Genomic DNA, 26023 nt, shown 5'->3' on the forward strand with positions numbered 1-26023 from the left:
ATGTATAGGAAAAGTACCATCTCTTTAGACCGAAAATTAAGGCTCATTTGATTACAACTGTCACCTTTTCCGAGTGAATGCCTATCAGATGGATATAACAAATGAGAGAAGTACCAGCTATTTAGACTAAAAGATAGGCTTCCTTCGCCAACAAAGGACGCTTGGTTAGGGCTCGGTTGATTACGACTGTTACCTTATCGGGGAGAGGTCCCATTAAATGAACATAATGAACGGGAAAAATGCCAGCTCTGTAGACTGAATTTGGGGCTCGTTTGGTCACAACTGTCACCTATTCTGGGAGAGTTCTTATCAGATGGGTAAAATAAATGGAAAAAGTACCAGCCCTTTGAACTAAAAGATAGCTTTCCTTCGTGAATAAGGGTTGCTTGATTAGGGCTCGCTTAATTATAACCATTACTCTATCTGAAAGAGTATCTATGAGATAGACATAGAGGACGGGTAAAATACCAGCTGTTTATACTGAGATATGGTATCCCTTCGCTAATAAAGAACGCTTTATTAGGGCTTGTGTGGTTACAGTTTATCACCTTTTCTGGGAAACTATCTATCAAACGGGTATGATGGCTGGGACAAATACATAACAAGGACATTGAGTTAGGGTTGTTCTGTTTATAACTGTTGTCTTGTCTGGGAAAGTGGCTATTCGACGGGTATAATGGACGGGAACAGTACCAGCTGTTGAGATCCGGTCGAAGGTCTTCGTCCACAGATGAAGTATATATGTACAAATAGTAACAGACCACATGTATCTTCGCACCCGTCACCATTGGTCGCTCGTACTCTACCTCCGCACCGATCCACCAAACCCACCAGCCAAGGTACTAGTTAGTACACGCCTGACCTGAAGAAACTTTCCCCTGCAGAACATCCAAATAGCAGTTCCCACTTGACGTCAAATTCCCAGTGGTGCTGTCAATCAACGGCCACACGCTCCCCAAGCCAGCTCCATTACTATACCCATAGGCAATCACACTGGCATTCTTTTCGAAGAAGTCGACCACCTCGGGAATAAAAGTGTTGACGGTATCTTGATCGCACATTGTCCAACTCTCATCATTCACACACGCGAACTCGGACACCCAGACCGGCTTCCCATACTTGGTCCAGTAGTACCCCACATCTGCCTTCACCCCGTCGGAAGTATTCTTGTTCGTGTGGATGCAGGTGTAGTCCCACGGCGGCTCCGTTACCCCGAGCGCCTCCATGAATGGCGTGAGCCACGTTTCGTCCATCTGGGTGGCCATGGACGGCGATCCGACGAGGGTATTGCCAAGCTTGTCGAGGGTGGCCTTCCAGGCGGTGGCTGCGGTGGGCGCGTTCATGTTGCTGGAGTAAGGAGCTGGCCAGTCAGGCTCGTAGAAACCCATCATGTAGTCCGGGGCGGGGGAAGCGGGTAGGTCTGTATAGGCAGCGTAGCGGTTTTTGTCATCTGCTGCGGCGGTACCGATGGGGGCAGTAGGGTCGGTTTCGTTGAGGTCACCGTCGCCCCATAACTGGGGATTGGTTAGTGCTTCGTGCTTGAACAAAAGGGGCCCTCAGGAAATGGGTAGGTGGAGGAGCAGGAACAAGTAGGATTTGGAGAACTTACCATGCCGATGCCCTTTACAGTCTTCGTACCGCTGGTAAAATCGGTGGTGTTGGGCCAGTAGTCCGAGTACCACGAAATATAGGGAGCATATTGATCAAGTGCCGCCTTGTTGGTGTTCACGATATCCGGGAATCCTGCAACGCCGGCTTTTATTCCGTTTGGCGTGATACTAGAGCTAGCGGTTGCACCGCTACTGCCATCGGTACCGGTACTGCTTCCGGTACTGGCTACAGCGGTACTGGAGGTGCTGCTGGACGCACTGCTCGCGGCGACGGGGGAGGCGTTAGGGGAGCTATCGAGCTCTGCTACTGCGATGGACGGGGTTGAGGTGGGAGCTGTTAAGGCAGTGGAGCTGGACGATACGGCTCCTGGGGGACCATAATGGTTCCATTGGTGGAAATGTGGGTGCTGGGCATTTGATGATGCAGCAATTGTACATAAGATAGAAACGTAAGCTAAAAGGCCAGGCATTGTTGATAGGTTTAATATTGGTGAAAAATAAAAATGAAGGTCCTTTCAATCAATGAAAGTGGGAGGTATCCTGTCCGACAAAGCTGCTCTAAAAGAGTGTGGTGAATGGAAAGCTGTTCAAAGAATGACTGAGCGACGAGCGACCAAGAGAAGTGAAAGCTTTGGGCAGTGGAAGATGAATTTTGTGAGACCCAGCGTTGTGGTCTGCGGAGAGAAAGGACATTGCATGGAGCGGTCCAACGTTTCATGTGGGTCGAGGTTTCAAGTTCCAAAGATAAATTAATCACTCTCCTCCATTGGTCAATTCCAACTCGCAGTTATTTGCTGCCGACGGTGACTTTTGAGCCTCATGGACAACCCCCAAGTATAATTGATTGGATACTGCCTGAGCATGCTTGGGAGCCCTGTTTGAGGTCTTGGTATTCGCCAGGCTGCTCAACCAGAGCCAAGCCACTAGTCCATTCGAGTAATGGTCCCGGCAACGGTTGAGCTACTTTAAAATACGCTAGGGGCGTTTAGCAAAGAGTGGTAGGGCTGAAGGTGTGACAGCAAGTAAGGCAAGGGATGGTTGCCTCTGGAAGCATCATTTTGCACTGCATCACCGCTTGGTCTGATTATCACACTGACTCTCGTAGCTTCAGACGTACTCTGCGCCAGCTTCAGCCGATATTTTCGCCTTGTAGGAGTGTAGGATTCCATTTGCACCGTTTTCATTCGCTGATCCGATACACAGCCCCATGAAGCTCAGCGGCTAAGCTGACGAAGTGTCCAGGAAACCCATTCCATCTTTTAAGCTGCGCCTTTCTTTTATCACACTGAGGGTTACTGTCTCTTCTGGCTTCATGTCTCAGCATGTCTGACCTTCTCCAAATCCACGTGCCCAAGACCTCCTACAAGGCCGGAGATGACGTTTCGGGCTCTGTCTATCTTACCAACAGGAACGGCCAGAGAAGAGACGTTGATATCGAGTCGATATCAATAACCTTCACAGGCCGTCTATCACCTACGAAGTACTGGCCTCGTGTTCCCAAATCCATCCAAGTGTTCGCTTACAAGAAGATACTCTTGGCTGGACCTACAACTCTGCGCATTCCTCCAATTGGCTGTGAAGATCAACATAGCTGGCCTTTTACCTTCAGCGTCCCCGTCGACTGTAATGCAGTCCAACATGATGGCCCTCCGGCACCTCCTGTCTCCGTCTTCAACACTGATCATAACCAGCCTCTTCCTCCCTCACTTTCAATATTCTCAGATGAGAACACTCCACGCGACGCTGTTTCAATTGTCTACGAGCTTCAGGCAATGATTGATTCGCCGTCCACGACAGGGTCTTACCCCGCTAGCTGTATCAAGAGGCTGGGACTTAGCCTTTACGCCCCTAGGAACAAGGAACAAGCTGGTCTTGAATGCACTTACAAGATCCAGCGTCTTACTTGCCAGACTTTGGATCTCTTTCCTGAGGAAAACCGGGAACTAGCAAAGCGTCCGCTCAGGCTGCGGGAGAAGCTAGGTTTTCGATCAGTACCCACCGACCATCTTCCCAAAGCCGTATTCGATGCAAAGCTTCAGACTCTATCCTCTGCAATCATTGGCGCACCTCTGCCGATATTCCTCCACCTTGACTATGACGTCGGAAGCTCGACACTCAGAGTCCCGCCAGCAGTTTACCTCAAAAAGGTGGCTGTGTGGTTGCGAGAGGACACTTCAATGCTTGTACCGAAGCCAGGCCCAGTTTCCGGAGAGCAGGAGCAGGCCGGCTGGACGAAAGCGCCTCAACTTGCTGCGCAGGACTTGGACACAGGGATTCCGTTGGTGAATGGCTTCTTGGACATGCGAAAGATCATAGACTTGACGTTAAAGGATGATCTGATTCCGACATTCAGAACTTTCAACATAGCACGCTCCTACGAAACCAAGGTCAATGTGACCCTCGAATGTGCTGGGAAGATTTTCTTTATCTACGGCAACTACAACCCTTGCACGCTACTAGCTAAGCAATTCGATCCTGACGTCCGGCAATACGCGCAGCCAGCTGCGCCTGCAGTCATAATAAATGAAATTGATGATCCTCCACCCCCGTATGAACCGGTTGAACAACCAGCTGCTCAACCTCAATCCAGTCACGGCAACCAAAGCAGAAGAAGGAAGAAAAGAAGACATCACGGTGCCTTCCAGAACATGTCATCTGCTGGTGGTGGTGGTGGAGGGTGTTGAGCAGCCACCCACAGACAAGCCATCAGTGCCAGCAACAACTTCTGGACTGGCTCACAACTCAGTCTACGTTGGCCATTGCGTTGCCCGTCTTTTCTTGGGTACGAGTGCGCTACGTTTGATCTAGGTAGTATTGAGCTCCACAGTGACAACAGACGCAGAGGCCAAGCTCAGGAAATCGGGCTTCAGATCAGTCCGAATAGTTATCGAGTCGTCATGGAAGACTTCAACTGTGAATGTTTGACGACAAAATTTGCCGTGCTTCTATACGCATCTACTGCGCAAAGAAAAGGCTTCGTGCTTGACCGATACGCAAAGTCAGCAAAGCGACGCTCTGCACCGCATGTCTTCTGCCACGGTCAGAGCGCGACCTCCTGCTCCTCAGAATGGCGACGGTCCATCGACAACAGAAGGTACCAAGCCCTGGCATCACTCAAAATTTGTTGACTCGGAACCGAGAACCAAAAAACGATCTTACAGGGCTGTTCCACTCCGAAACCTCTCAGTGCGACAGAGCCGACAGTCAGCGAGAATATCAAACTGCGTAGCCGCACAACCTACAGCGGCTGCAAGATCAAGACTGGGTCTGCGCAACCTTATGATCACGAACTTCCGAGGAACGCCAGGTCCTTGTGTCCTGAATAGGATGTCCCTCTCTGGCCTCTTTTGCGAGCATCACTCAAAGCCATCATCGCCATGGTAGGCAGCAACCTTCACGACTGGCCCACAATATGTCTATGCCTCCTCTACAGCGCACTTGTCAGCTCAGCCATCTGCAACAGCGACGCGTACGGTAGCCCGAGTATCGATGATTGCAACCGGGCCATCTCCAAGATCCCATTCGCTCAGGCAGCACCCCGGAACATCAAAGGTCAGCGGCCGAGGAATTTTGCAGAGCCGCAATTCATGCAGCCTACGTTTGGTGGTATCAGTAATGACCATCGACCCGATGCGATTGTGCAGTCGCCAAAGATCTGGAAGCATAGTATGTATACTCCTCACTGACCCTATTTCGACTTATCGTGTTTTCGTGGCATGGTTGCGGAGATACAGAAAGGCTTTGAGATTTCTACCCGTCGGTAGATTGAATTAGCTCGATAAAGCTATGCCAAGTTTCTGATAGACTCCTGTCGCATCGCTCTTATGAGCGAAGCTCGCCCCATGGCAATCAAAGTGCTAGATCCGCAATTTGCCGCAAGCTGGCACATCGTCAAAGAACAGTTCAGCCATTTTAGGAACTGCTTTGCCGGTGGAATCGCCAAAGGGGGGTATGCACCGCTAACACGTACGTGGAGAGGAATCTCGTTGCTCCTCACCCTCAATTCGATAACCCGGAAACGAACGTACTCACATTCATTGCGTTCGAGCGGTTGAAGCCTGCTGACCTGTTGCAACATTTTCAGTACGTGGCCGATCCCACGTTGCAGCGCTATACATGTACACGAGCGATTCGCCATTCAATCTCGCATGGATGAGTAGCTACACGTCGATAGGATTCCCCGTGGAGCCTGTCAAGCAGCCGAGCGGGATCGGGTCGTTGAACAATAGCTCCCAGACAAGCCAGCTTGGCACGCTTGGCGACAGGTCCGAGCTTGAGGCCGAATTTGAGCGGCAGGTTCTTTCTAGCAAGCCCTTGGGGACCGGGAGGGTGACACTTGAGGATATAAGCTAGGTTATGGGGCATGGTAACAAGATTTTTGAAGCTTCAGAGTGCGCCTGTTGCCCAGATTGTTGTACGTGATTAGCTAGGGCAGTAAAGGGGTGAGAGTACATGCTTACGGGTGAAAAATGTTGTTTTCTCGGCCCCAGTGAGCGGTAGAGTCAACCCCCGCAGTAGTGACCTCGAAGCTATCATGAGCGCCAAGAAGAAAATCTGGCGAAGGATTCAATGCAGCGAAACGTCTCTATCTGTCTGACATCTTCTATTGTGTGTTTAAGGAGGTTCGCGACGTTGCCAGGCGACGCCAGAGTGTGTTTAAGGACTAAATTTTCGTGTTGTATTAAAAGGTAAGATGTACCGCTAGCAAGAATGAATGTCACCACAATAACTCAACATTGGTTTGAACGCCTTTCGTTCGCCAGCCTTTAAAGCCGCATTTTGCCATCGTTATCCTTTCACACTTCCCTATCGAATACTTCCCCAACTTCCTTAAATTTCTCACCATTCTTCCTTCTTCAGGCTCAGAGATCAAGAGATGACGACCCTACGGACCTCTCTCCAAGCAAACTATAACAACACCCTCCATCTCAAAGCCATGCCTCGCCCTCGCCGAAGCCGTACAAATGGCCATGCCCGTCCCAACGGTCTTTGCATCCACATCATTACCTACGGCAACTCACGCGGTCGCCCCCCAATCCCCATGCCCAAGCTCATGCATCTCGACTGTTCCCGTGCCCAAGCGCCACCAGAGCATCTCCAGCTCAATCGCACAGGAGTCGACCGAGAAGTTTTCGACTACTTCTTTTCGAATCCAGTACACGAAAGGATTTTCCAGAAGGCCTTGGATCACCTCGAGGTAAGGATCCTAAACGGACCATATCAGCGAGGGGGGTGTGCAGCAGTTGTGTTGAACTGCGTGGCGGGTATGTACAAAGATTTCTTGAAATACCCCAACCTTTCCCAAAACTTGTCCTATGAGCTAGATTGTATCCTGGTCAGGAAAAAGCGCGCTGATTCGGAAATCTGCGTAGGCAAGCATCGGAGCGTAGCGATGGCAGAGCGGCTGGCGGACGAGATAGAACGGTGGGATCGCGTCATTGTGCAGCGGGAACATTTGGATACGGATGTGGAGAGCGGCCTTCGACGGCGGCCAAGGATCGAGGCAGGAACACACAAATAGTAGTGGCGATATCGAAGTGTGTGGGGAGTAGCAGCGACAGGAATTCTCGTTCTCAAGTCTCAATGTGTTCGTCATCTGCTTCTTCGTCCACCTCCTTACTCTTTGCAACACTATCGTGACGAAACCAGCAGGGTTTACATGCTGCAAACGAGGGGTTGATGCTTCATGCAAGCGGTAAGCCTTATGCCGCGGACCCACCTTTGGACGTTCCGACCAATGAGGGGCGGACTCCACTGATATACGCTTGCCAAAGTGGTGAACAATTACTGGCGAAGAAACTCATAAATCACGGTGCAAACATTCAGGCGGTCGACAAACTTGGGTTAACGCCTTTGCACTGGGCAGCGTATTGTGGAAAGGCCGAGATGATTTCTCCGTTACTTGCTAACGGCGCTGCGCTTGAAGCGCAAACCCCAGAATCACTGAGTCGTACACCACTCCACCAAGCTGTTCGTAGTCTATCTGACTCCTCTGATACTGTTGAACAACTGTTACTGGCCGGTGCAGACAAGGAAGCTAGAAGTCAGTATTGCTGGCGAACGCCTTTACAATTGGCTGTCAAGAGCAATAACAAGGCTTGCGTCACTCATCTTCTGAAACCTGGTGCTAACATCGATGCTTCGGATACAGATGGGTATACATCTCTTCACGATGCCGCGCGGCGAGGCCAGCTTGAGATTGTAGAGGCGCTTCTTGATCACGGCGCCAATCCTACAATTAAGACAAGCAGGTTACTGGGTACAAAACCTTCGGGTGTCGCTAAGGATAGTGACGTACCGACAGCTCAAAAGGAAAAGATCAGGACGCTGCTCAAGGAAGCCGAGAAGGCCTGGAAACGGTCTGGTAGAAAGGAGGAGCGCCACTTATGGATACGTTGACGTGGGATATGTTCATCAATCTCGCTGCGCTTGGATGGTACATGCTATTGTCCCAAGTCTTTGTTGGATTGCTCACAGGAGATTTCATATATTACAACGTACCTGTATCGATCGCAATCCCATACGAGCGCGTCAATGATACTGTACTCTAATTCTTATAGCCTTTTTCTGTCCTTTGTATGGATCTATGATGTATCCTCGTTAGTTCTCAGATTCGCTTCTGGTGTACTTGACTTGTAGGCAATTGTGCTAACTCAATTCAACTTCTCGCCATTTACTTCTTTCAGTCTTTTACCTCGCCCAGTTTTCCTCAAAAACATATCACAGCACATGACTTCAACGTTCCATTCGATGATGAGACCGATCTGTGCTGCGGATCTAGGAGCGTTGGTAGCAAAAGTAATCGAACGAGCCACGGCGTCAGGGGTCACACCATCTTCCCTGTTTCTTAGTAACCTCTCCATGTTTCGGAAAACCCGGCTCTCAAAAATCAGCATCTAGGCCATCCATCTTTACACCTTATACATGGTGGTCTGCGACCAGAAAGGATGGTCTCTCCTTTGGATAAGATTCAGCCCCATCGTCGATATGGTCTAACCAAAAAGACCATTAGCTCCTTGGCATCTCGCTCGGCGTTCGGACTTCTGCAGTCTGCTTTACTCGGCATTCGCTCAGTGTTTGGCTCAGCCTGGCAGTCGTGCCATTCTCCGCAATACACTGATGACAGACCGTCAGATGGAGGCAAAGAGCCAATTGGTACTAGGTAGATTTATCAGCTTATGCGCAAAGCTCGCTCGATCGCTTCTTTGCACTTCGTGACAAGAGTGCGAGAGTCCGTGGTACTCGTATTCACTAGGAGTTGCAATCTACTAGGATTTGCAATCTCCAAAACCTAATTCTTATAAATTATTTATTCACAATGATAGAATTAAAAACAAGAAAAAAAAGTTGAAAGAGCGTACAATATAGTTATTTACTTCCTTTGAATTTCTAGAATCGGGTTTGTATTGATAAAGTTATGTAATAGTGTATATAAGTTAATAATTATTACCTCAATTTTAAGGATTCTTAAGCTATGAAGATCAAGTTTTAGAGATTGCACATCCTAGTGAATACGAGAGTATGCGTGAGTACTAAAAGCCAGCCACGATACCCTTTCCCCGCAGCTCTGTTATATATAGGTGGATCAACAATCCCTTCTGTCGCAGGCTCAGCAAGAGAATCTCAATCATGGCTGCAAAGAAAATTCTTGTCGTCTTTGGTGCCACCGGCAACCAAGGCGGTTCTGTTATCAAATCCATCCTGAGCGACCCCAAGACCGCCGGCGAGTTCAAGATTCGCGCCATCACTCGCGACCCATCAAAGCCCAATGCGCAAGCTTTGACAGCCAAGGGTGTCGAGTGTGTCGCTGCCGACATGAATTCCGAGCATCAGATCAAATCCGCGCTACAAGGCGCTCATGCCGTCTTCGCGGTGACGAACTATTGGGAGAAGATGGATGCTGAGCTGGAGATGAAACAGGGTCGGAACATCGGGAACCTCGCAAAGGTCAGCCCACCCGCGTTATCCTCGTCAACGTTGCTACTGACAAAATGCGGAAAAGGAGTGCGGCGTGCAACATCTGATCTGGTCGTCGCTCTACGACGTCGCCAAGCTGACAGGCGGCAAGTTCCCCAACGTGGAGCACTTCGATTCCAAGGCCGCTGTAGAGCAACACATCCGCGACATTGGCGTTCCGGCCACTTTCCTCATGCCAGGCTTCTTTATGTCGAACATCCCTGGTGGTGCTTTCCGTCAACTCCCGCCATCAAACCACTGGACCTTAGCACTACCTATGCCTGCCGATACACCAATCCCATGCTTCGACGCTGGTAGTGACACGGGCAAATTCGTCAAAGGGATACTCACACATCGCGAGAAGGTACTCGGAAAGAGAGTCCTCGCTGCGACGGATTATAGCACTCCCTCGGATGCCATAAATATCTTCAAGGAGTTGTTCCCCAAGGCTGGCGAAAACGCGAAATTCGTGCAGATGTCCAAGGACGACTACAAGGGCGCCCTCGCTCATGCTGGTATGCCGGAGAAGATTCAGCAAGAGCTTTATGAGAACATGGCTTTCATGAACGAATACGGATACTATGGGAAATCCAGTCTGGCTGAAAGCCATGAGGTAAGTCTGTCATTTATTTTCCGTCGAGACATGAAATCTCCGTGCTCCATGTTTCTGCGTTAGCTAATACCTCCGTTCTAGATCTTGGATGAGAAACTTACAACGCTGAAAGAATTCTTTGCTGGAGCCAAGGCTTTTGAGGGTCTCGAGTAGCTGCGGTGAGAAACAAGCAGTCCAAGCAAGCATTTCTGCAACATTTAACAAGTATTGCTATCCAAAGCAAGAACAACGGTCATTTCTATCAACCATCCAGAAACTGTTCAAGACATTCACTAAAGTGTTCTGACTACTTTTGATGTGACATGTATTTCCTCCAAGTCATTATCGAGGCGTGTTATAAGACTCATGTCACAGGCTTCCTTTCCGTGGCCAAGATCAGCTAAACTCAGACCAATTTTCTCATCCTAACGACCTCTCTTATCCAAACGGCTCGCTACCATGTGCCGAGCGCGCTCAACCTCAGTGATTTACCCTCTCCTGTCAAGCCGAAAAGCCGGGGGCGTCTCTTGCACCCGTGATCACATTGAGTCCCATCTGACGGTAAATCCTGAAGTCTAACCCTGAATCAGTCCAGCCCGGTCCAACCCCCCAGGGAACCACGCACACGTACAGACTCGCCCGCGAGCTTTCGGGCAAGGAGCCAAAACCAAGGGATCTCTTCCTCCGGCCGCATCCACATGACCCAGGTAACAGAGGGATCTCCAGGCGCCCGGAGAAACACTTTCGTACCCTCACGACGCGTCTGCAAAGCGAAGCATCCACCAATCAGCCCCTCCAGCTCGAGAAGCCTTGGGAAGAGACCCACCACAAGCCACTCGCGCTCATCGTGCTTATCAACGAAGAAGAATTCAACCTCCCCACTCGCGTCGCACATCTCGTCGTACCCCCTGCCATCGATGACACTGACGCCGCGGACTATCACCACCTTTTCTTCCACTTCGCCCGGCTGTTCGTCCCCTGAGATCGACTGTAGGTGATAGATCTTTGGCGGATCGAACATTCTGCAAGGGCGATCATCCAGGTAGACGATATCGCCGGATTGGATCTCCTGGATAGGCTCCTTCGCGTTCGGGCGGGCGGTTTCGTTCCTACGGATCAAGTCTGCCATCTGCATCTCTCCCGTCACGTCATCCTTCGTCGCCCCGTCAAGGAGTAGGGGAATCCGGCGCGGGGTTTGATACCTTTCCAGGGGTGCTGACGTCAAAGCTTGGATTGATCATCATAGCCATAATGCCCATCATCAGACGAAAGTGTCAAGGCTAGAGTACCGCTGCGTGAACGTACTACTCCAAATCCTTCTCGAACTGGGGTCAGCCGGATGGTAATCTTTGGGGTGAGAAAGCTGGGCACTTCCCCCGCACCTGCCGAAACACTCCGCGTTTTTCGTGCCGGGAAAGAAACGTGCTTCTTCCTAAGACTGGATAGCGCATGGACGGGGTACAAGCGAATATCTTGTCGCCATGCCAATCGGGTTCTTTCCGGAATCGGAAGACAAGAGAAGAGAGTCCGTATCGCGTTCGAGCTGTTCTCGTGGATTGAAGCGCGGTAAACTCGTTATATGGTGCTCCCGCTCCCTGGAATGCTTCGGAATGCTAGTTTAGTGATAGGTCGTGATAGGACATATTGGCCTTGATGGTTGTTGTGGTCACCCTGAGTTGATTTGAGTTCTTGAAGGGCATTACCAGACGGCCGCCCCCGTTTACTACACCTATACCCTCCATTTGACCTCTGTACATCCCCTTAGACAAAGCATAACGTGCGGCCCACACGCGAGTCTCGAGCACAATTCCGGGTACGTCTTCCGGGTGTTTTTCTACCACGCACAGAGCGTATCCCTCGCGAACAGGATGACCCCTTCCTTGAGACGGCCCCTTCTGTACAGTAAAAACTCGTCCTACACTCTTTCCGTCCGCGGGAACTCAAAAAGGCTCGCTCTCGGGGGGTTCGGAGTACGTCGACTTACGAGAAACGTACCTTGTGCCGCGATGCTGGACTACCTCGAAGCGTGCCTTAGTTGAGATTATCTCAAAGCTGCCTGGGCTAACCGGGCTCGGAGGAAAGGGGGTATTTGTAGCTGTTTAGGGGATGAAAATGTTGCGAAAGGGGGGGGAGTCTTCTAGGTATAAGCGGCTAAGTCACACGAATGTTAGTATCTGTCAGAAATGAGGAAGCTTGCTGCAACGCAGTGGTGAAGGCAATCACACCATGGCTTACTTCGATCAGCATCCCAATCGAAATGGTCAGCAGAGTGATCCTCGGACCTGGTATCAAGCTGTAACTTCGGTGCCGGGGACCTCGGGAGGCGGTGATGGAACCGCAAGCATATCCACATATTTGCATAGTTTGCAGTGAGCGGTGCTAGGCTCGCTTTAAAAGTCGTCGCTACTGGTATGAGTCTCTACGGAGTAGCGGGTCTAATCTTGCGACAGGACTTACTTTTCTGGCTAGCCGAGAAGATGGGCTGTCAATTGGAGCTTTGGGTAAAGACAGGCGAGGAAACCCCCCGAAATGCTATTCCTTGCGACAAGCCCAATCACAGAAAGCCGTCCCCACACCATTTCCGTCCGCGATGTTGAATCGCCCAACAAGCCCACAGCCCCATCATGCGAAATTCGACAACGTCTCCGTAACCGTCGTCGCAGACTGGCCCTCAACGATGCGGAAATCCACCCCCTTGTAAAACTCAAACCACGTCGCAGACTTATAGCACGGGTAAGCCGAAACGTCGCTCTTCGCCAGCTGCGCGACCCAGGCTTCCTTGTCCGCGACGGACCCACCGTTGGCGGCGCCGGTTTCGCCGACGCAGAAGTGCTTGTTGTATTGCTGGGCGAACCCGTCGTAGAAGGCGCCGTAAGCGCTGGCGAAAGTGGCGCCGGGGTTGGGGTAGACGTCCATGCCGACGATGTCGACGTAGTCGGCACCGGGCCACCAGCCGTTGAGGTTGGCGACCGAGTCTTCGTTTGGGGACCAGAACATGAGGATTTTGGGGTTGCTGGCGACGGCGGCGTGGACTCTTTGCCAGGCTGCGATGAACTCCGCTTGCGCTGTCGTGCGGGTTAGAGCATCTGGCGGGAGAGGAAAGGGGCATTGGGGTTTTGCTTACTGCCTCCAGGATATCTAGGCCCGCTGGGGCCGCTGGCTTGAGTGACGTAGTAATTCACCTCGTGTGCAAAGCGAAGCCACACTTCTACACCTTGCGATGTGAACTTTTCCAATACGGTGGCAATCTGATTCGCGACGTCTGTCGAGATGTCTGCAAATTTGAGTCCGGTTGGCATAATGGCTGGAATGAAGACTGCGCCCGACGCAACGACATCGGACATGACGCTGGTCAGCTGATCGCCTGTGTATGGCACAGAACTGATTTGAGAGTAGCGTCCGTAACTTGATCTCGTGAGTTTTCGGACAAGCGCATGCCACAGGTCGGAGGACCAACTTACGTGCTTGCTTTTTTGCCAGAATCTCCGTTGATATGGCTCATTGTGGTGCCGGCGACATCGTCGGGCAAGAAGCCCCAGTAGATGCCATTATAGCCATGCATGCCACCAGAAGGGAAGTTCAGGTCATTTGTAGTGCATGTGTCCTTTAATAATATCAGATAGAGGCCTCCAGAATAAGAAGACAAGGGAAGACTTACTCTTCCTTCCAAGAATGGCGCGCAACTGGCGAGCTGGGCGAGTGCCACGATGGTAGAGACTAGTTGAAGATGCATGTTGGTATAGTCGTGTGGATACAGATACTAGTATGTTGGATCCAGTGGAAAGAGGAGGATGGTTGGGAGTTTTGCTTTATGGTCTCGACATGATGTTCTTGGTGCTGGGAATTCAGCACTTCTTGTACTCAGCTCATTGACAGCTCAGCTCGAAGTTTTCATTAATCCCTCATCGTTGACACCACCTTGAGAAAGGACGAGCCATGAGCCTTGGAAATAATAGCCCAATAAAGGCTCTTTTGCGAGCGGATATGCAAGGCTGCAGCATAAGGGATCGTCGGTGACGCCTTGGTGTGATGCATGAGGCTATGAATTTGCAGGTGATCGGAACCCATCTAGAGCTTGTCTGATAGCGCTTCAGACCAACTCAGCCAATGATCAATGCCATAGCGACAGCGTCTGGCCTCAGGTCTATCTCGCGAGCTATGTCGCTCGCTAGCTATGTCGATTACTTGACATAGGTGAGGGTCGCAGGGTTTTGCTTCGACGCCCGCTAAGTAGGGTGATATCGGATGGACAGTGCCGTGCTGACTGGAGTGGCATGTTTCTGTCTTCGGCCCATTTGCGTCGTCTATGGGAGTCGAAGACGGGCTGCGCCGTTCAGTTCTTAGCCTTTCAAGGGAGTATCATTAAAAGGTGGGGACCAATCCTTCATCAGCATTGTGCTGAATGGTTACCCGGATTATGTATTGTTTTCAGCCCGATATGCGTGTTATTGCGAAAAAAGCGAGCCGACGAGGGCCCAACGCGTTGGCTCCACAATCCTATCGCGCATCATTACCCGCCTGGACAGATCCTGGACTGCTATCAGCAAGACTCTCATGTAGAATTAGATGGTGTCCAGTTTGAGCCTACAGATATTCCCTTATGCAAGCTGTGCCCAGCTTACGCCCGACGGAAAACTTGGACAGGCTGCACGCAAAGGGAAGAACTGCCGCCTCGAGCCTGCTCCAGTCATTGACGCATGGCCTGAATTGTTGGACCTACTGACTCGAGGCTGGTTGAGCGCACGCGGGTAAGGTACCATCTCCGAGTAAATGCGGGATTTTGTGCCAGGCTGAGCAGAGAATCGAATAGAGCTAGAAGGTCTGTTTCCGGAACAATGATACAGCTGCGCCCTCAGATGGAACTCGAAGTGGACGTTAGGACTCGCTTGATCCTCAGCCCCCCACATACGGCTAACCAGGTCTCTAACTCGGTCTCACTGTAATATTCATGTATAGTCGAAAGGCTTTGACCTTCCTTTCACAGTGAGGCTCAGACAAGCAATGTTCAAGGAAGGTGTTGTTGATCTTTGAGCTATCTGACCACGTGTTTCAAACCCCACATGGCTCGGGAAGAGGGTGGAAGAAAGGTGGATATAAATCTGCGCTCTGGCTTCACGAAGCCCAAAGACAAGTCTGCACACTAGGCGAGACATGGAATACGTCAGGTGGTCCCAGCCTGCCCAGACATGATCCAGCTCAAATCTTGTTCAGGGGCAAATTATGCACCGGCGGAGGCAGCGGCGTCCTGCAAGTTCGATGTTTGGAATTAGCTTGGGATTCAACCTGTAGGTCTTTGGATCGTTTCAGAGCTTGTCTGATTGCAGCTCATATCAACCCAGCCAATGACACATGCCGTCCGTTCCAATCGATCAAATCTGAAGATTGATCACTTGGTACGGACCCACCCTGGCTAACCGTGGAAGACTATGCGTTTGTAGGCTCAAATCACCCATCGACCATTCTCGCGTATTGCTGCGAGGCTGCAGAAATCTCCGGTGGTATGCATGAATTCTTATCACGCTAAGACGAGTAGCAGATCAATCGAAGCCGCGAAAGGGCGGTGCGGCATGCAAGGGCCCCGCACCTCGAGAGGGCGCAGGGGAGTAAGCACTTCGGATGCATGTAAGACGGATCAGCAGATCCCAAAGAGATGGGAACCAATCCCGCGGGCCGAACGGCCCCACGGTTACTGCACGCAACAGCAACTTGTGCGCTGGAGTAATTCCTTGATAAGCTAGCCGCCTGTAGTAGACGAAAGCGAGGTTGTATGCGCACCGCCTTCATAATACTTGAGACTGTTCTTAATGCACGTCGCTCGATTCTAACCACGAAGGCTCCGACACTTTTGCACTCAAGTGTGCATACCACTTGGATTGCATTGGCTTTCTAAGCTTCCATAAGGCGTGGTCTGACCAGTGTGGTTATTTGTTTAGCGGTTTATGCGCTTTTATGATGAGCTAGTGAAGGCCGTAACTGATGTTTCGGTCGTAGCCCTCCTTCTCGGAAATGGCTTTTCTCGTAGGATTTGGGATTCGCTTGGGAAGGTTGCTTGAGAGAAATAACTTGCGCCCTCCCATGCGGGGTCATCATGTCGCTGAGAAGAGCACTCCCTCGTAAGTACGAATCTTCGCCGAGTAACAGTGCATGACTTCATTCCAGGCGGAGGATCTTGATTTTTTCTCCACAGGCCAGAGAGTAGACGTCCAATGTCGCCGAGCGGTAAGTCAGGCTCCATGGTATCTGTAAAAAGCTCGTGCTAGCTCTGACTGGCACAGATTTCTCAGATGAGAGCGACCATAACCTGTCGCTTCACATTTGAAGGTTCTCTAAGATTTTCTTGAGACAACATACCTGGGTCACCACAACTACTTCCCATCTGTACCGCTCCTTACCGCGCATCATTTTCCGCCTGGTTCCCTCATCATACACTTCTCAGACGCAATTCCAGTCCCACCATAGGGTCTCATATCAATCAAAATGTCATCAACCTGCTTGAACCCATGTTTGAGATACAGCGGCATCCCTACTGCCGAGGACTCAAGGTATACTCTGGCGCCCACTTCATCCGCCATCGCAAGGCCTCCGCGGATAAGCAGAGAGCCGAGGCCGAGCCGCTGATGGCTGGGCGAAACTGCAAGACCTAGAAGGACTATCATAATAATGGTCAATGGTGTGGGATCTTTGATGCTGAGGTCCGAAGGACATGAGAGGTCAGGACCCACCATAGTCCTTGCTATCATCAACCCACTTCTCTTGAAGCTTATTGAGAGCTGCAGAGAACGCTTCCTCAAGCTCCTTGTTGTATCCCTCGGGCCTTGCTAGCTTCGCTTCTTGCAATTTCTCCTTTTCCGCTTGTTGCTCTACGCTCAGACTATAAGGAATTTGCCACCTCGCGACAGCGACTATTTCTCTGTTATCTGTTAGCATCCGAACCCTATGTGAATGATCCTTGAAGCCTGGTAGCGCTTCAAGCCAACATGTCAAATGATTATCGTGCGTCCCTATGTGAAGAGCAGATGTTACCCACCTCGTTTCATCGTCGACGACCTTGAAGACTTTGAGCCCATTGAGGGAGCTCGTCTGTAACCTCCGCTGGTACTGTTGGCATTGATATGCATGCATGATGTCTGGCGGAACATTTTTTGCATAGAACCCAACAATGGGATCATCTTTGAATGCAGCGAGGGAGAGAGTAGTAAGAACGGGGCAATCTGCAAGATTGGCAGCATGCACTGAGAACTTCATCTTAAAAAGAATGGAGGGACTGTTACCGACTCAGGCGAAGGGAAGAAACCGCATGCTGAAAGCTGATGAGACGGGTTACAGCTCGGCAGGGGTGAAAAAAGTTCGGCAGGGGTGAAGCTTCGGCATATGCTCGCTTCACCCCGGATGAACTCATAGCATATGCTGAACGTATCCGTTTCACCCGAACGAACTCGGGCCGGGTCGAAAAAACTATGGCCACTTTATCCGAGTTATCGCATATGCTAAGTATACCTATGCCAAGTTCAAACCTATTATTAGCAGCAGCCCCCCACGAAGTCCTTGTGACGCCCCTACGGGGCCCTATTTAGGTCTAAATAGGGGTGTCTGGCTATCAAGCGCAGACCCACCCCCGAGACCAGGCTCTTTTAGCTGAGTTGCTAACACCTCTTTATTAGGCCAGGTTTTCACTAAAGTATAGTATAAAATTAGGGTGAGCTGAGAAATACGGTGGTCGAGTTGTGCATATACTAAGCATCAGCATCGTGAATTCTCATTTAAGAACTCTTTGTGCGATGTAGATTATCTTTTTCGTGGACATACGTAAAAATAGCGAGACAACACTAGTTGCATGCCAAGAAATTGTTAGTCACGAGCCGAGTACCTCCTCCTATTCGTCAATCAAGACCAGGGTAGCCTGCAAGGATTTTTCTAGCATATTTCGAGTGCAATCCTTTTGGTCTCTAATCATGGTTTTTACTTCAGGCAACACACGCTATCGTGCACATTATCTTCTGGCTACCAGCAAGAAGAGGTGCATTACTTAGATCTACTCCCCCTACCGAACTTTTTCATCCACACCCCTGTTCCGAGCTGATAAGCCCGAGCTGAGACTACCACCATACCACCGCTAGCTGCATGCCAAGAAATTGTTAGTCACGGGCCGAGTACCTCCTCCTATTCGTCAATGAAGACCAGTAGCCTAGAACAAGGATTTCGAGTGCGTTCTTTTGTTCTCTAATCATGGTTTTTACTTCAGGCAACACTACGCTATCGCTGCCATCATATATCTTGTGGCTACCAAAGATCTATAAGCCCATCATGATAATCTGTTCCACACCTGTAGCTATGGGAAGCTGTTGGGGCCAAGAGTCTGAGAGTCACCTGTCTCCACGCACGCGTTGGACCATCGTAGGTCCAAATAGGGGTGTCTGACTGTCAAGCGAAGACATGCATTATTAGCAACTCTGTTAAAATACCAGGTATGTGCTTATAAACGGACGGATTGATTCTCCAAAACCGACCCGGGCAGATCAAAAATCTAGGTGGCTGCATATGCATACGTGGGCTAAAAGTTTCCGCGCCAGAAAGGTACTCGAAGATGACTGTCATCTGGCATTGAATACGGTCGGAGATATTTCCTTTTTTCTATAGTCGGATGGCCCAGGTCGCGAATTTTCTCCTTTGCGATTTTTATCATTGAATTGGCAAAGTAATGGCAAATTACTAAATCATACCCCTAGGGGAAGAATTAAAAAATAAGGGGATGATTCGGTAAGGATTCATAGTCTCGGGGTATGAATTAGTAATTAGCCCTACTCGAAAACGACTGCATCTGGCTTTCGGCAGGGAATCGGGCGACATGGAGAAGGGCGTTATGGAAAGTGAGAAAGACGTCGTTGATGTCTACTTTGGCGGCACCAGCAATGCTTTCAAAGCTGACGGCACGACTTCGTGAGGGTGGAAGTATGATTGAAACCAAGAGGTGGGAGAACCCAAGTGGTGCTACATTGCTGTCTGTTACATTACCGACTAGCGCGTTAGGTGGGGCAGTGTCCTCGCCGCTGCCTGTTAGGTTCGTTTGTGCGAGGTCTTCTCCGAGGACCTGAGTCAGGTTGCCGGTGCCACCTGCTAAGCTCAAAGCCTGCTTCACTGCAACTTTGAGCCTCCCGACCAGTTTGTCTTCCGAAAAGAGGTCCAACATGACATATGCTTCCAGCCACGTTGGGACGACGGGTGCAGCATACGATGTCGTCAGAACCATTGCGCGCTTCTTTATCGATTAAACAAGTAACTACACAAGTAGATGAATTTTTGTACCCGCTTTAACAGAATGTTTCTGCATGGCCGCTTTTCGATTCTGGCGCTCGCACCTTGCTTCGATCTGACGGACACATGGGATGCCTCAAGATCATTGACTGTGTCGGCTCAGAGCCGCAGCAGACGATTACGCTTTGAGATCTTATTCAAGAATTTGAAAGCTTTCAATATCATTGATATACATGCTCTGAAGGTTGAGTGCTTTTCAATGAATCCTCGGGGATCCGACTAGCAACCATCCGCGAAAGAATAACAAAAAAACACTGTGCGTCCAAACCTCGCTTCAGCGTTTCACAAATCAGCTTTTCTCATCCTTCCATTCGTCACCATTTCAAACCCAGAACCCTCCCAATTCAAACACGACTCGCTACGGCAGAGCGGGAGGCAGAACATCGCCAATGCTGCCCAGCCCCATCCCAACACGGGCAAGCAGCTGTGTGTTAATGATATCGTAACGGTGCAAATAAAGCAAAGCGTAAGCGCTTCTAATCGGATCATCCCCAGAAAGGGCGCAGCTCTCTATCATTTCCAGCGACCTTCCATCCCCCAAGAGATGACTCGCCATGTAGATGCTCGCGGCCGCAACACTACGAACGAAGCGATCATCATTTTCACGTTCAATCATTTCGAATGCGAAAATGTCGTGAATATGATTCGCGATCCATCGAGCCATGCCAGCGATCTCAGGCATGTGGTTCAAGCCAAGCTGCGCAGAGAGGCCCACGCATCGATTCACCAGCACGGTGTGGATCCTCATATGTTCGGCGTCGTTGGGCTGTGGGATTGGCGGACGTTGGACCCGGCGGAATAGCACGTGTCGGCAGACGGGGCAGGTGTTGTTGCCGGCACCGCCCTGTGCCCGAGGGGAGAGCCAGGTCGAGATGCATTCCGAGCCCATGATGTGGTTGCATGGCAGTATCACCGCGCGTTCGATGGTGCCGTTTTCCGAGGGCGTGGTGCCGTAGTCTTCCATGCAGATGAAGCATCGCTGGTCTCCCTTCTCCAACACGCCCCTGCGGACGTAACGGAGCTGGGCGAGAAATTCTTCGGCCATGGCGGATGGGTGGTCGGATGGGTGAATTGGCTTTGGAAATTTGCGTTTGAGAAGTTGGTATCCGGTTGAACAGAGGCAGGAATGACTCCGCTGATATACTTCGACAAAGAGAACAAATATGCAAGCCAGGAGTGCATACACGTGTCACGCAATGTGTCAAAGGCTTGTCTGAAAGTGTTGTGACTGACTCGGCCTTTGTGTTCAAATCTGCATTGTTCGGCTCTCGAACACTTCTGTGAACAATGGCAATCACGTCAACACAATGACATTTCTACATGGGTTGGGTCACACTCAAATTCCTCCTTTTGTTAAAAATTGTCAACACCATCCCTAAGTTGTTGAGGGCACGATTCCGCTACCTCAGGATCATATTTCTGATAGTGTCTTGAGGCCGAATAGCAAGCTTTGCATGCCATAGACACCGGCTCAACTTCAGACTTCATTGCTATTGCTTTTTGCGAAGGTAACATCCTGTTCGTGTTGCTAAGAGCATCGTCGCTATTACTAGCGTCGGATTAGGGCAAACGTTAGGCAAGCTGTCAAGTGCTTCTTCGCGCGCACGCCTATCTAATCTTCATACATTGTATTTGCCATGCCGTCGCCGCCGAAGAGTAGAGCCCGCCGCCGTTCGTCAAGTATATGTATCATGTATACGATCCTCGATGCTGCAGACTGCAGCTTGGGAAACGGGCCCGGATGGGTTGCGGGAAGTTGCGTTTTGAGGGGGACGCAACGGAAGGGATTACAGCGTAGGGGTCTGATAAGCCAACACGGTTGGCGAGAGGAATCGATTTCGTTCTGTGAGGTAGCGTGGCTTGGGTTGGTTCAGTGGAGAGAGATGTATGTTGGACTGTTTACTGGCCTGATTTTGATGTGTCGCCGAGAGCGAGGGTCGATCTTGTACTGGCGAGGCTCTGGTATCGAGCAAATGGAAGACCTCGTTGGCAGATCTTTAGAAGGGATATGACTTCCGGTTCGATGTACTCATGTATCCCATCGTCTGGCAGGGGGTAAAATTCAGGGGTTCCGACCGAACATCAAAAAACACCCCCATAGCATGTTAGTGTAATTCAATGACGCCTGCTTTCACAACAAAATACTTAGTGTCGCGATTAATCTTTATAAGTAGATCTAAGATTCTATAATAGAAAATAAGTCTGTGATTCTTGTCGTTCAAAAGTCGTTGTGTGATGAACATACAGATATTTGATGTTCTGCCAAGACATTTTACCCCCCAGGCGCCAGACGATGGGATACCTATGAGGCTTAAAATGTGAGGCTGAGAGGGTTCTTAGCTATTACAGTGATGTGGGTAACAAGCTACGGCCTACCAGCAATCTTACCTAACCACTCAGATAAGATTGAACCCGAAGCTCACTGGGAGGCTCTGCTATATGGCGTCATTCGTAAGTCAAAACCGTGAATAAACTCACTATCCAAACCTTCCCTTCAACGGACGGAGCAATCTCGCCAGATCATCAACGGAACCTCCTTCAACATGCCAGAAGCAAATCCCCACTCTTCTCCAAATGTCTTGCTTTTTCATTCTCAGACCACTGCGGACACTGCCCTCTCGTACAATGACTAGCGCAATTTCCATAGATTCAATATGCTTAGTGCGTCCGAGGTAAAGTACGCTAGGCGTCATGTCGCTGTGCCTCGTTACTATGGCCTCCCCGATGGCCTGTAGGGTGTCTGCTGCGCGAGTCAGTTCGGGAACTCTACATGCGATTATCGGTTCTGCTCGGTCATCCAGCACGGTGGTGTCCGGAGGCCATTCGAATGACATGGCTTGACTACAGTCCATCATCACGCCTTGCTTTGCTCGTTTGAATAACCGATCCATGTACCCTCCATTCCTAAAATAGGCGTTGCGCGCCTTCAACTCACCGGGAGCGTCGCTCGCCTTGTCCAGCCACGTCAACATCTCTTGGCTTCTTGATTTCCAGAAAGCCAAAAGCTCGCGTAGAGTAAATGCTGTGCCTTCGAAGTAAGCCTCGCTCTTTTTGTGGACCGAGATGGTGCAGGCTGAAGATAGGAATTGCTCATGCACGATTACATTGTGAAAGCGCTCAGGCACACGGATGTGGTTGATAATGCACCAGCTCTGCCCTGCTTCAGGTACTTTCAGATGCTGGAAAGCCTGACTGAGTAGAGCAGACCGGGAGGTCAGGGTTGTAAGGAACTGCAGTTCCAGATCTTCGAGGCCAAAGTGTCGCATCCTCGGAATTGAAGTCACGGAGTTGCCGAGTCTATAGCCATAAACCTGCATGATAGCGTAAATGCGATCTACAGGCCGAGAGGTTTTTCTAAACCTGGCTGCAGCGTACTGGATGTTTGGGTTTGGGCAGAGCATAAAGTCTATGCCTGACTCATCAATGATCGTGCGTAGCGACTGAAGCCTTTCCGACTGCAGCGAGAGCCTACCGTCGTGAACTGCACCTGACTCCGCTTGCATAGCCTGATCGGTTAAACTTCTTGCAATGCCGCAAGCACCGGAGATGTCCATTAGTTCGCAAAAGGCACTTTGGCCAGTCCACGGTCCATTGGTTGCGACAGGCTCACCCCTTTTATTCAACAGTATGGCATGTCTTTGCAATACCGACTCCTGTAATGTCCACAGTGAAGAAAACCAAGGATCTTGAAGGATACGGGATATGCTACTAAGCATCCTTTCTGCTGCCTGTAGTGGGTCAACATTTCCTTGGGCATATTCGTAACCGCAACGCATCAGAACCTGCATGTGTTGGTTGAGGGTTTCCGGCTCATGTTTGTTCAGCCAGACATATGCTTGTCGAGCACCTTTGAAAATGATAGCCTGTCGCCCAACTTCTTCCATCTTTTCTTTCTCCCGTTTTTGATCAATGCAAGCTATGTCTATCCAAACATACTTATCTTTGAGCATGACCTGCTCCAGGAGACGGTTCAGGTCGGCAACGGTGAAATGATTTACATTGATTGATGGTACCTGCCAGTCGATGCCCTTGATCTTGAGTCGCGGACCGTTCGGAACTTCGTATCTGCCCCAGGTGTAGGAGAGGATAGCATAACTCGGCTCTGTATCAAGACCATACACATTCCCAGGCTTCCATTCTCTAGAGGTCATGGAGGGAATATGGAGTAGGCGGTGTGGCCAAGCATGAGGTACACCCAGCGTGTAGATATTGTATGCCATCTGGATCAAGCGTACATGATCGGTGACATTGAAGTGTAGGCGGACACAACATCACCAGCTGATTTAGGGCGCAGCGCATCAGACAGTGCATCATGCTTGTGGCAGGGGCACCTCACAAACAAGATGCATTTATCACAAGCTCTATGGTAGTGTAGAGTATGTACTCGTAGTGGCCGAAAGAATTCGCCTTGGTCGTTGAAGTGAGCAAGGGAAAGAAATCTTTTTTAGATCTAGCTACCTCAAGTAAGCTTACATGTACCAAGCCCCAATCGCGCCACACCACACAGCAACCTTACTGCTTAGGTACCTTAGCTCCGGGGTGATTTCCCGATGATGCCGGAGCTAAGGACGCATGTGGCACGATTACTATAAGGTACCTTAGCGTTATCGGTCGCCACCTACACACCGACACAGCCTGATTCCCATGAAATCCGCTTCATTTTCAGCTCATCCAACCGCTATTATTTTGTCAACGATCTACCACAAGTAAAGTGGGGCTATGCAATATTCGCTGGCACCCTCATTACCTATTACTTTTACCTTTCTTTCAACATGAACCAATTCCAAGAATCTTCTCTGCTACATCAAGCCTTCTCCTCATTGCCAGTACAAAGTCAACAACATCTAGCATTGATTCCCCAAGGACAGCAACAAGTCTCTATCAGCGACATGTCCAACGCTTCCCAGACCACCTCTGTCATCAGTGCGTTGGGAACCATAATCGGATATATCGGTTCCGAAGCTGCCACGGAAGATGTCTTTGAGAGGCTTCTTTGGCCCCAACGCTTCTTCAATGCTTTCTCCTGGCAGGACCTTCTTGAGATCGGATTACTCCATCCCATGGGTGGGCCCATGCACAAGGCTGCTCTGAACACTCTCGACAAATTTCATCGCGCTGGCCTATTCAGAGGCCGCAATCTGGGCAACATGTTGGGAACCGCGTTTTTTCATGATACCGGTCTGAAATACAAGATGCATGATCCACCACCAGGCTCAAAGGGCAAGGAATACGTTCGCAATGGTCTATGGGTCCAAGCCGTTGCTCGTATCTCCCTTGTGGTTCAATGTCAGAAAGAGCAAAACCCAGAATCGGGCGTGAAACCACCGAGACTAGTCCGGGCAAGGTCGGTGGTGAATTTCCTGGAGTTGTCATATGTAGATGGAACAACGGACCCGCGAAAGACGGTGAGATATGACACTGGGTCTACTAGCTGTCGAACTCTCCTGGCCATCGTCTGGAGCGAAATCACTGGGCTGGTTGTTGGCGGTTTCGCTGTGGGGTATTGGCGATCATACTTTAGCTTTCTATGGTTCCTCCCTCTGGCATTGAAGCTGTTGAGCGCAATCTTCACGATACAACGAGAAGCTCTCCTTACAAAGCCAACGGAGAAAGAAGCGGATGGAGAAGAAACCAAACGTTTTGAGGTTAACACTCACGGCCACGGTTTCCTCGTCATCGAAGGCAAAGAATCGGCCGTCTTGCAATTCTTCAGACACTACGGTCATCCTATCCGCAATCGCGCGCGCGAAATTGCTCAGATCTCCATCGTCGTTGCATTCGGCCTTGCATTTCCAATAGGCTTGATGTGCTCGCTCATATGGATGCCCGTCGGACTGCAATACGTCTGGCTTGGATACCAACTTTACGCTACTCTGGCCATGTATATCCACCGCTTTACCAAAGCTCATCAATGGGCGAGAACCGAAGCGAGGCTTGCACAGAAGTTTGCCACGGGCAACAATGAAGAGCGTGTCGCGTACCTGCAGGACGAGCGTGGCAATACGGTTATGGGGAAACTGACGAGGATAAACGTTGGTAATTATGGTGAGGGGCAACAGGTACTCAAGGATTTCTTGCATGGGAAACCAAAGGAAATCCGGAAAGGGAAGAGCGACCACGACCTTCACGAATCAGAGAGCTCTGATACATTGAAGAGCACTCCCGAGGACTCTGACGATAGCAATGCCTGATGCAGTGCCTACGACTGAGGGCTATGATACTGCACGTATCGACTGGAAGAGAAATGGAGATTCTTTCACCATCGAGTGGTACCACATCGATCATTTCACACGAGGTCTAAGTATGAATATTCTCTATCATCCGAACTCAGTGACTGTCTTTTTTGTTGACTTAGCAAGCGTCGCGAATAATGTTTGCTTGAGCGTCTGGTTGCAAAAGGAGAAATGTACAGATGATTGAAGGCTATTACAAGCTTGACAGTGACGCAACGTCAAGAGTGTGGCGCGAAGACGTGTCTTTGCTATCATCGTCATGTTGTGAGGAATGTACAGATAGCTGAAAGCTATTACCCGGTTCACAGTGAGACGACTTC

At 50.2% G+C, this 26023-nt stretch overlaps 10 protein-coding genes across 10 annotated transcripts; 4 read left to right on the forward strand and 6 right to left on the reverse strand.

Moving 5' to 3' along the window:
- Nucleotides 1-842: 842 nt before the first annotated feature.
- HO133_007734 (uncharacterized protein) lies at nt 843-2080 on the reverse strand (the record flags this gene model as incomplete). Its single annotated transcript, XM_037298604.1, has 2 exons — nt 843-1514; nt 1610-2080. 2 exons carry the CDS (start codon nt 2078-2080, stop codon nt 843-845), a joined length of 1143 nt encoding a protein of 380 aa, XP_037155940.1.
- Nucleotides 2081-2932: 852 nt separating this feature from the next.
- On the forward strand, nt 2933-4738 carry HO133_007735 (uncharacterized protein; the record flags this gene model as incomplete). Its single annotated transcript, XM_037298605.1, has 2 exons — nt 2933-4287; nt 4447-4738. The coding sequence occupies 2 exons, from the start codon at nt 2933-2935 to the stop codon at nt 4736-4738; spliced, it is 1647 nt and encodes a 548-aa protein (XP_037155941.1).
- Nucleotides 4739-4987: 249 nt separating this feature from the next.
- On the forward strand, nt 4988-8009 carry HO133_007736 (uncharacterized protein; the record flags this gene model as incomplete). Its single annotated transcript, XM_037298606.1, has 5 exons — nt 4988-5276; nt 5415-5576; nt 5695-5875; nt 6471-6807; nt 7263-8009. The coding sequence occupies 5 exons, from the start codon at nt 4988-4990 to the stop codon at nt 8007-8009; spliced, it is 1716 nt and encodes a 571-aa protein (XP_037155942.1).
- A 1230-nt stretch (nt 8010-9239) lies between these two features.
- Nucleotides 9240-10332, forward strand: HO133_007737 (uncharacterized protein; the record flags this gene model as incomplete). The annotated part of the gene is made up of 3 exons (XM_037298607.1): nt 9240-9557; nt 9613-10179; nt 10261-10332. The coding sequence occupies 3 exons, from the start codon at nt 9240-9242 to the stop codon at nt 10330-10332; spliced, it is 957 nt and encodes a 318-aa protein (XP_037155943.1).
- A 412-nt stretch (nt 10333-10744) lies between these two features.
- On the reverse strand, nt 10745-11287 carry HO133_007738 (uncharacterized protein; the record flags this gene model as incomplete). Its single annotated transcript, XM_037298608.1, has 1 exon — nt 10745-11287. One exon carries the CDS (start codon nt 11285-11287, stop codon nt 10745-10747), a length of 543 nt encoding a protein of 180 aa, XP_037155944.1.
- A 1493-nt stretch (nt 11288-12780) lies between these two features.
- On the reverse strand, nt 12781-13891 carry HO133_007739 (uncharacterized protein; the record flags this gene model as incomplete). Its single annotated transcript, XM_037298609.1, has 4 exons — nt 12781-13223; nt 13283-13563; nt 13620-13762; nt 13817-13891. The coding sequence occupies 4 exons, from the start codon at nt 13889-13891 to the stop codon at nt 12781-12783; spliced, it is 942 nt and encodes a 313-aa protein (XP_037155945.1).
- Nucleotides 13892-16556: 2665 nt separating this feature from the next.
- Nucleotides 16557-19405, reverse strand: HO133_007740 (uncharacterized protein; the record flags this gene model as incomplete). Its single annotated transcript, XM_037298610.1, has 4 exons — nt 16557-16807; nt 16881-17068; nt 17186-17369; nt 18961-19405. 4 exons carry the CDS (start codon nt 19403-19405, stop codon nt 16557-16559), a joined length of 1068 nt encoding a protein of 355 aa, XP_037155946.1.
- A 423-nt stretch (nt 19406-19828) lies between these two features.
- HO133_007741 (uncharacterized protein) lies at nt 19829-20515 on the reverse strand (the record flags this gene model as incomplete). Its single annotated transcript, XM_037298611.1, has 1 exon — nt 19829-20515. One exon carries the CDS (start codon nt 20513-20515, stop codon nt 19829-19831), a length of 687 nt encoding a protein of 228 aa, XP_037155947.1.
- A 1432-nt stretch (nt 20516-21947) lies between these two features.
- Nucleotides 21948-23621, reverse strand: HO133_007742 (uncharacterized protein; the record flags this gene model as incomplete). Its single annotated transcript, XM_037298612.1, has 1 exon — nt 21948-23621. The coding sequence occupies one exon, from the start codon at nt 23619-23621 to the stop codon at nt 21948-21950; it is 1674 nt and encodes a 557-aa protein (XP_037155948.1).
- Nucleotides 23622-24242: 621 nt separating this feature from the next.
- On the forward strand, nt 24243-25661 carry HO133_007743 (uncharacterized protein; the record flags this gene model as incomplete). Its single annotated transcript, XM_037298613.1, has 1 exon — nt 24243-25661. The coding sequence occupies one exon, from the start codon at nt 24243-24245 to the stop codon at nt 25659-25661; it is 1419 nt and encodes a 472-aa protein (XP_037155949.1).
- Nucleotides 25662-26023: the final 362 nt, after the last annotated feature.

The sequence above is a fragment of the Letharia lupina genome (genome assembly GCF_014066315.1).
Source record: "Letharia lupina isolate WasteWater1 chromosome Unknown contig_4, whole genome shotgun sequence".
NCBI classification, from domain to species: domain Eukaryota; kingdom Fungi; phylum Ascomycota; class Lecanoromycetes; order Lecanorales; family Parmeliaceae; genus Letharia; species Letharia lupina.